This window comes from Fulmarus glacialis, unplaced genomic scaffold (genome assembly GCF_000690835.1).
Source record: "Fulmarus glacialis isolate BGI_N327 unplaced genomic scaffold, ASM69083v1 scaffold16935, whole genome shotgun sequence".
Taxonomy (NCBI): Eukaryota; Metazoa; Chordata; class Aves; order Procellariiformes; family Procellariidae; genus Fulmarus; species Fulmarus glacialis.
The window spans coordinates 81,171-90,930 of NW_009212518.1; the positions used below are offsets into that span (position 1 = coordinate 81,171).

Genomic DNA, 9,760 nt, shown 5'->3' on the forward strand with positions numbered 1-9,760 from the left:
ATTTTTTTTTTTTTTTTTTTTTTTTTTAGTACTTTTATCATTTGCATGAATAAGGCACAAAATGCACAGATTCAGGTAAACTCACACATAATATTTACAGAATATTGTCATTACCTGCATGACTTTGGAAAAAAACCCTTACATTACACAACAAAAACAAATTGATTGCACTACTGTTGAGTTTTCACAGACTGCTTCTGCCAGGCCAATTAATGTTTCTTCTTTTTTATTGACAAGAGTCTATCAGCGTGTAGGGCATTATTAAATGCAAAAACCGTAACCTTCTCTAGTTATACAGGCCTTTGCCAAGTGAATTGATTATTAGCTGCCCTCAATGAGAAGTACAGGGGCTCAAGTTCACAGTGTCCAGGTATTGGATGGAGGCACTGTGGAAACACAGTAAAACTCCCCCATTCCAGCCCAAAACACTGGATTTGAAATGCACAGCTCTGAATCAATAGCAGCACAACAGAGTTATGAAGAATTAAACGTATCTGCACTCTTTCACTGAGTGACTATTTCATCAAGGCGTTATCATTCAGAAGGCTGGCAGAGATGCGCAGTTCATCCTTAGCTGTCTCCAAACTGAACCCAGCGGGCTGCAGAAGGCGGAGTCATCTGTTTGTTCAGTCATGCTCAATGTAAACAATTCCATAGCATAAAAGATGCAATGGGAATCTAAGTACATCCTAGTGTGTACAGTACACACGCACATCCACACACACACGCACAGCTTTATCTGTGGCACAAACAAAATGCCACACACGGAGAGAAAAAAAAAAAAAAATGCTACAGTTGGGCCAGAGACTGAATTCCAGCAAATTGATTATTAACCCAGATATTCATTGAGACATTACCATTTTCTGACATTTGTGCAAGAGGCAAGGTGAATGCATACATATTAAAATGTTCACATTTAATGGGAAGGACCACGCTTAATGGCAGTCTAAAATGGAACCCATTTTTCAAGTATTTGCTTACTGATTTTTTTCCTCAATAACTTTTTCTTAGCTATTTAGAACAGTAAGGTAGCCCCCACCCCATTGTGCTACATGTCTCCTTAGCTCCAAACAAAAGAAATGTAATGACCAGCACTTTCCTTTGTTTTTTTGTGTTTGCTCTTAGCAAGTACACAAAGTCTTGCTATAGCTACATGTGGCAAGACACAGATGTTGCTGAAGTAAAGACAGTTTCTTTCTTTGGCCACTTTGTTCTCTTTAATAACAAGCAAGTCTCTGTCTTACGTGTCTACCACAACATCATCTCACAACCTGTACAGGTCAATGCCACACTCATTTTTAGCACAGACGTGTCCTAATAACTGTATTTGTTCAGTGGTCTGACTGAAGTTGTCTGAGGAACGAATGAGGGTTTTGGTGGCACATCGGGTTTTAAGGAGGGTGTCCTCTTTATTCCTGCACGAGGAAGGGTGCCGTTGCTCGTGTAACTGCTTTGCCTGGACAAGGAAGGCTGGAGGTGAACGCTGACAGGCGTCCCTTGCATGTAGTCCATCTTTGTGCCTGCCGTGGGAGGCATATACCCCCCACGATTAATACTAGGCTGTCTGGATAACAAAACACCATTTGGTGAGTTTAAGTTTTTAGGAAGGGCAGATATTGAATGCCTTTGTGAAGAATTTTTGTGATAACCTCTCTGCCTTTCCAAAGAGGTCATTGGTACTGCAGGAGTGGTGGGAACGTCCACTCGTTTTGTGGGGCTGTTTCTTGGAAGAGTTGATGGAGGAGAGTATAAAGATGCCTCCCTGTTGGGAACCTTAGGTGGGATCTCAGACATATTTCCCACTGGATCCAGCATTAAAGTCTGGTGGGCCACTTGAATATCTCCCATAATTGCTTTGGGATTACTAGTAGTTTCATTTAAGTGTTTCAGAAAATCATTCAGGGTGTTTCTGGAATCAACAGATCTCCTGTGGTCTCTTTTGCTGGATGGTTTTGTAAGTGGATGATCAATATGTTGCATCTTTTTGTCTGCCTTGTGTGCATTAGAATTTGAGAAAGATGTATTGTAATCATGGGTAGCATTGGGTAGAACGATAGCACTAGGAATATGTCCGTGACTTAGAGGAGAGTGAGGTGGAGGACTGGAAGGAAAAAACTGAGGGCTTTTTAGTGGGGTTTCCTTTCGTGAAGCGTTGAGGTTACTATGCGCTTTGTCCGACTGACTTTTCATAGCCTGCAGAGTCTTTTGTTGAAGAACTGGTGTAGATTCAGGAGTTGGAAGCGCAGCTAATTCAGGAGGCTGACCCCTGTGGTCCATCATCATGGACTTCGTATCACCGTTTGGTGGCAACTCCTTTCTGCTGGTCAACAGGTTTGTGTAAAGTTTGGGTGAATCAATGTTTTGTTGATATTCCTTGACGGGACTATCAAATAGCCCATTCAGTTTAGCAAAGCTCCCACTGGAGTCAGTACAGGACTGAGCCGATTCTGCATCTTTGTGTATTTTTCTGGATTTCCGTACAAATATATCCCGGTAACAGTAAACGGCCACTCCCGCAATAAAGGCTCCCAGGACAAAAGCGGCAAAGACACAAGTGATTAGAACATTCATATGTACCATTTGGTTGGACTCTCCTGATTGTACTTCCCACCTTACACCTGCAAAAGACATGCAGTATAGCATAAATCTACATGTACTTCATACTGGTACATTTCAGAAGAAGGTAGCCTCCCTCAGGGAAATATCTATTAAGTGTTTGTAAGTGCTCTGTGTCTAGTGTTAGTGTAACTCAGCTGGATCCTGCAATCCACAGCACTGGTGAATGCAAATAATTTTATAACTAAAAATGACTGTGTGAGCATTGATCAGTCTAAATGAAGACTATTTTCTTTGATAATGAGGAATGCCTGTCGAAGCTTCTCTCCTCGTACTACGTTCAGTTTAGCCTGCCCCAAATTTCCTTTAAGGCTCACAAATAGGGGCCTGTATGCTATTAGCATTAACAGTTTCTGCTGGAAAATTGAGGTTAGAAGGTGCTACTGAGCCAGACAGCAATTAATAACTCATAGATGGATTTCTCTCTCAATTTTCTGCCCAACTCATAAATCAGTATCAAAAGAGAGACAGGATTATGCAAATGGCGTGCAAAACTGTTCAATGTACATACTGCATTGTTATGTTAATGTAATATGGTGCAAAACTTGTTAACTAATACATCCATAGGTTGCTAGCCTTGGAGTAGCACACCTTGCATTATATGTGTACAATTTTTGACGTTCAAGATTATGTCATTCTATTAGAGCACTAATTTTTCTTTTCTTTAGTCAATAATGAACATAAATACTTGCATAACATTAAAAAAAAAACAACTTGCAAGTTTAAGTTATTAGAGAATGTTAAAATTTAGAAAACTTTTAGCTTAGACCAAAAAGTTAAATATTGGATTAGTTTTTTATTTGTGTATTAACAGGCTCCCTTTGTTTTTTGAGATTTTGAAAGCAACCACAGACATCTTGCAGCTAAGACAATGTTAGTTTTTAATGAAAGTAATTCTGTTAACTATCCCAAGGGATGTTAAAATGAAAGAGCAAGAGGGAAGGAACAGATTCACTTTTGTTAGAGGCAAGGCCTTTGAACATTGTTAATGTTCAGGGTTATAGGTTTTAATGGCACTGTGCAGGAGAAGAAAGAAAACATGAGTAAAGTTCACTAATAGCTGTGACACAAAATGTGATTCAGAACCAGGAGCATATGATAACAAAAACTTAAAGCAAAACGGAAAATAACTGCAACAAATTAAAATGACAAATGCACTGCCATAATGGCTGATAGGAAACCTGATATGTTTTGGTGAATGGTAATAAAACAGAGATGGTTTTTGGCTGGTGAGATTTTCAGTAAATACAGCATTGTGCAAACATGTCTGTCACCTGACTATTCTGTGTACCGACGACGACTTGTGTTAAGTTTTGGTTATGGGATTGGAAGCTTCTCGATTCTTTGACTATTTGACTACAATAGTCCTACTGAATTAAAGTCTTTGTTGCCGTAAGAGCCTAATCAAAGGTTCACGTAGCTGAAAGAATGGCTACAGAAAGATGAATTACATGCAGAGTATGTTTCTTTTTGTTTTTGGCTTAAAACCTGTGTGTGTCTCTCTATGTATTGAGGTCATCTGTAAACTGATGCTCATATCCAGAGAATAAAAATTCAGCACATCCTTACTCAGATCTGACCCACGTTCTTCAGAAACATGCTGCAGGCAGGCAGAGTTTGGGATACGTCCCATTTAACGCATTGATCTATCATGGAGCTGTGCTTTGTTTTCTGTCCCGTCCCCATCCCCCCTCCCCCCCAAAAAAACCCACCCACAAACCAAACGAAAAAACCAAACAAACCCCAAACATTAAGCTCTTGTAAGCAACCATTCATGAGGACTAATAGTCTTATCCAAACTAGACTGGTTTGAAAACAACCTCCAGAGGTGCAGGTAAGTCTTGAATGTAATTTTTTTTTAATGCATCCAGAACTCCCACTGATTTTAATAAGAGCTTTGGAGCACCCCAGGAATAAAAGGCTGAGCTTATTATCTGTGTTTCCCATTATAAGCTCTAAGCAGCAGTTTGTACACCGGATAAGTAGGTATGAAAAACATGATTGCACTGTCTGCATATTCACAGGAAATGGGTGTAAAATATAGCCCAACAATCACGGCTGTTACATTTAAGCCTTAGACAACGCTGAGACTATCAGGTTTCCATTCAGCTGCAATGTATTCCCTGGTAAGGCCTTACCCTTTGGGACACCTGATAATGGATCAGAATAATCAGAAGTGTTTGGGTCATCTTGAACTACAAATTTCCGAGAGCCAGTCACTTTAGGTTTCCAGGAACCAATCACTTTAGGTGATATAACTGGGATACTTGCCATTGTGGTAATGGAAGCTGAGGAGAACTCCATGTCTGTGGTGGCAAACAGATTTTTATTAATGTGTATTACAGTCAGGCTTCCTCACTGTTTCATGGCACATCTAAGCTATAGCTGGAGACAGTATTTAATGGGAGTTACATGTCAGAGCAAAATGTGACCCCCTACACTCTGCAGAAGTACAGAGGACTGATTAAAATCATTTGGTTCAAAACTTTAAGTATTAAAAAAATACATTAAAACATCAACAGCTGCTAGCCAAAAAGCCAGAGAAGTCAAACAGGAAAGCAGTGCAAAAGTTAAAGTAAGCAACTGGTGGAGGTGAAAAGCGCAACTTATTCTACTTAATTGCTATATTCTTCACTGGCGACAACATACTTGGCTGCCTTTTAAACATCTTCAAAAAAAAAGAAGTTACATGGAAAGATACACACTCATGACAGGTTACACCTGAGAAACCAGATCAGCTCCATTAGTGCTATTATGGTATACCAGGAACTGCTGAATGAGCCATTTCTACAGGTGGGGATGAAAGGAATGTTTTTAACCCCTGTTTTGTAATGCTTCCTAAGGAACAATGTTGCATAGATTCTGGCTCCTCTGTAGTACATTTGCTGAACAGAATCACCATAGCCTATGTGAAAGTACACGAGGAAGAAACACATAAAATTGGGTTTACAATCCAAAGTCTAATTTGCACACTCAAGTATTTTGTGTTCACTGTGCCAGGAGGCTTAGGCATGAATGTCTATGGCTCGAGATCTGACTGAAAAAATGTACTTCAAAAGCACACTCATTCAGGACCTGAAAATAAGGTTCAGTTGTATCTGTGCCCTAAAATACCACTTTGGAAATTCAGTTGATAAAGTAAACATTTATGCAAGCAAGGTAGCATTTCCATGTAACACAGTTTTGATTTGTTTCGCTTTTCTAAGTGAGTCTCTAACTTACAGTATGGGTAAATATATCTGGAAAATGTTTGTCTCAAACGTTACTTCTTGTCAAGTTACAGAAGTGCAAATATCATCAGAAACCAAAACACAAAATAATGTTCTTGTTCTTGTTGCACTCTTACAAATTTAACATACAAATAGATTATTTTCATATTTGTCAATCAGAAATGTGCCCTTGGTTTGAAAGCAGAGACCAAGTGCCGGGAGCAAAGACTGGAAAATAAGGGCTCCGTCTTGCTCCTGTTGAAGTCAACACAGGTTCTGCTTTTGAGTTCAACAGAGGAGCACTGGGTCCTGTCTTCCTGAACACCAGGGGCTGACGGTGAAAACATTATTAGAAAAATCACTGAAGGAGAAAAGGATGTGAAAGTCCATCTGACAACAACGCATAAAGTTTTTTCTAAGCCACCTTTGTCCACACAAGTCCTCATTCAGCTACACGGTTTGTGATGTTAAATTTTTTCCATTAGCACAAACTACTTGAAACATTTCAAAAATATAGAAATACACATTTTAGAAAATGTGTATTTGTGCAAAAAGCTTGCTGGGAAAGAAGGAAAAGAGGAAAGGAGAGATAAGGAGGAAGATGATGAAATTCTGCCATTCATCTACTAGAGATGACCAATAGGGGCATTCACAAATGCATGGCTGGGTATAGAGAGTAAAGCTTAGTGGACTTTCGTGCAGTGAAGATGTCATCTATGTTAATCAGGCTCTTTAATAAAAGATGTCTCAATAAATAATGAGCTGTTAACATGCGGCTACACAGGGTGAAGTGCTGAGTGAGAAGAGTCTGACTATCTTTACCATCAGTGGGAACATGAGTAAAAGCACAAAAATGGAGGATTGCCAACTGTGCAAAAGGAAGGAAAAAAGGGCTGAAAATGCTGAACTGAAGGAAAGTAAAGGTCATTAATTCAAAAAAATTAAAAAAAACTAACCAGATGTTGGGTCGCCAAATATTTTGTAATCTGGTGTAGCTGTAGTAGGCAAAATTTCTAAAAGAATTAAAGGAACAAGTAATCAGTAAAAAGTAACAAAAAGAAAGCAAAAAAGATCTCAAACCTGAGTAATGGAAAATAAAAACTAAAATATTACAGGTTACAAAAAATAAATTCTTCAGTACTTTGCTGTAGACCCCAAATAGTTGTAAAACTGGTGAAGGAAAGACAAAACTCTGCCACCCAGGACCAAAAAGCTCAGCTTTGTGAACGTTCACAGTAACACCAGGTGATGTGTTCATCATGTTACTGAAAAGCTCATCATAAATTTAACATCTATAGTGAGGTGCGGCCGCAGACTACTGTTGAGACATTATAAACGAGCAGCAATGACTATGCCTTACCATGGCAGTCCCCAAGCTGCGCTGTGCTGCCATATTCAACATCTTGTATATATCCTCTGGTGCTGTGGTTGTATGAAACAAACAAAGAGAACCTGCAATTAACAGTATTAGTAGGGAAACAAATGGTGATTTTTTTTTTTTTTTTTTTTTCCTGGAAGCAGCAAATGGAAACATACGCAAGAGCTAATATATGGCCAAAAAAATTGTTAGTTACAACCAGGCTTTAAAACTCTATATACGTGCTTATGCCAGGAAATGGTGGGGGGGGAAATCCCTTTTTTCAGCAACTTCATCATGTCTTCTACATTGGGTGTGCCCTTGGTTTTAGATACAACTGTCCAATTATACTAGTTAAAGTTTGCACTGGCCTGCTACAATGGCCTCTTTTTAAGATACAGCTGCTAACACACTATGTATTACAGACTTGATTTGTGCAAAATGCCTTTGGTATGCATATATTTCACTCAACCTCCAGCGTGAAGGCAAAATCTTACTCTTTTCCCACTGTGAATCCTGTGCTTTCATATTTGCAATTGACTGTGCCCTGGCCATGAGCACGCCTGGGAGGGGATACTGAGTACTGCCCTCTCTGAGCTGCTCAGGTTTGCAGGGAGCAATTTCTTGCCTTCCTGCTTCCAACCGCTCTTCCTACAGGTCTGCTTGTCCCCCTCCCCCATGTAAAACTCCCACTGAAAGCAAGTCTTCACCTAGAGATTGCAGAATTAGGTGAGATTTTAGCATTCTGTTCTCTTACATATACAGTACACTGAAAAACCACCCCTAAAAAAAAAAATGGAGATTTATTGAGTGCAAGGGAACAGGCATAGGATATGAGCTCATGTGGTCTATAAAGCATATGTAGAGATGCTGGGCTTATTTGAAAAGCAGTACTTACAGCATGCCTGGTGCCACTCTTCCACACACCTCGTGGTCTAACCAGCCACAGTATGGGTCCCGTGAAGCAATACATGCCCTTGCAAGAGAAAAACCCCACAAAATCATGCATTTTTTACTTCCTTCCCAAGAAATGTTGGTGCCTGTCCTTTAAGGGGGAGTTCAGGAATGGGGCCGTACTTTTTACATGAACCATGACGCTCACACCGACTCAGAGGAATTCTAATGACGCAGCTGGAGAATGCCACGAACAGAGCATGGTGGTCTCTATCCAGCTGAAGGGAAATGACTCTTCTGTCCTCCTCGCTCTCAGCATTACACCTGTTCAGCAAAAGAAGGGGAGGCCATTATTTTAGTAACTGTAGTACTTTGTGCAGCGCTTACACTGCAAACATTTTATTTATTTATTGTTTGTGTAGATACGGAAAAGAGACTTTTTACATATATAAATGTAACTTACCAGTCTTTGCTGAGTGATTTCTAAACAAACCTATGGGTTATCAAGAGCTTCTGGCTCTTATTTACAGCTAGGTGACAATTTTGCTGATCTATGTAGAAAAAAAATCCAAATCCACTTTCTTTGTTCTCTCAGTCGGCATAAATATCTCGACAGAGCAGAACAGGAGTCCTGTATTGGACTTCCATTCCCAAATTCTTTGCACAGAATAAACAAGTTTAAAATGACTAGACATAGTTTATACATTATTGGTCACTCTTGAGAAACCCCCAAGATAAGCTCACATCATTTCTTTTTAACAGCAGCAGATAGTTCTGACGTTTCATATTCAAGAAGTGTATCTATTTGCGGAAGAATTAGACTGTGTCACTGACGTCACTGGAGTGGAATTAGGTTGTTCACTCAACCCATGCAAAATGGCAAGTGACCAAGTATTTTCAGGTTCTTCAACATGAGGAACACCGTGAAATGACAAACAAGTGGTGATGTTGGTGATAATGAGTTGGTTTTCGTTTACCGTAATTTTTTTTAGCTAGCTACCAAGGACTAGATGAAGAGCTTAGGTGTTCTGATAACACTTACTTTGCATGATTATATGCTTCAATCTCTTCCAGTAATATGCTGTCATTCAAAGAAAAAGGCCTGGTCTTTGCCAAGATTTTAAGTACTACTCCTGCTTCGGAGCCAACAAATATGACTGTATAGTTCTGGTAAGGTCCAGCAGCATGGTCTACAGCAATTGCTGTCAATCTGTACCTATCAAGACCAAAAGGCATATCATTAAGAGCACGTTTTCTTGTTTTCCTTTTCACACACATTATTTTTGAACTGTGTCATACCTGACACGTGTTTTGGTAAACCAGGGCTCCTCAACGACTGAGGGAACAGCTGAATCCATCAAAGGATGAGATTTGATGAAGGAGAGTGTTTCGTCTGGGAAATCAATGGAGGTTTTGTAAGCCTCTGCTAGGCCATGTTTTGCACAGCAGCCAGGTCTGAAAGGAGAACAACATTGTTTTCCTCTTGGTATTTTAGCTAATGAGAGAAGGCAGCCTGCTAATCACAAAGACAATATTATGGCACCATGAGTAAGAACCTTTTACCTTGGCTTTGGTACTTTGTCTTCAGGTACAGCTGTCCAAACAGAGTCAGGAGTCTTCTGTTCTTTAAATCTCCCTTTGAAGACTTTCTCAATGTCATCCATGCTGAAAGCACACACTGCTG

At 39.7% G+C, this 9,760-nt stretch overlaps 1 protein-coding gene across 1 annotated transcript in view; it reads right to left on the bottom strand.

Moving 5' to 3' along the window:
• Positions 1 to 14: 14 nt before the first annotated feature.
• The window catches only part of SEMA6D (sema domain, transmembrane domain (TM), and cytoplasmic domain, (semaphorin) 6D), a 13,722-nt gene continuing 3,976 nt past the window's right edge, over positions 15 to 9,760 (bottom strand). The window contains exons 11-19 of the mRNA XM_009577916.1: positions 9,640 to 9,757; positions 9,376 to 9,531; positions 9,119 to 9,292; positions 8,260 to 8,400; positions 8,081 to 8,158; positions 7,186 to 7,247; positions 6,782 to 6,838; positions 4,755 to 4,922; positions 15 to 2,618 (exon numbers count right to left, since the gene is read on the bottom strand). Coding sequence (XP_009576211.1) covers positions 1,315 to 2,618; positions 4,755 to 4,922; positions 6,782 to 6,838; positions 7,186 to 7,247; positions 8,081 to 8,158; positions 8,260 to 8,400; positions 9,119 to 9,292; positions 9,376 to 9,531; positions 9,640 to 9,757 — 2,258 coding nt within the window. The 3' untranslated portion in view covers positions 15 to 1,314. The remainder of the gene's footprint in view (positions 2,619 to 4,754; positions 4,923 to 6,781; positions 6,839 to 7,185; positions 7,248 to 8,080; positions 8,159 to 8,259; positions 8,401 to 9,118; positions 9,293 to 9,375; positions 9,532 to 9,639; positions 9,758 to 9,760) is intronic.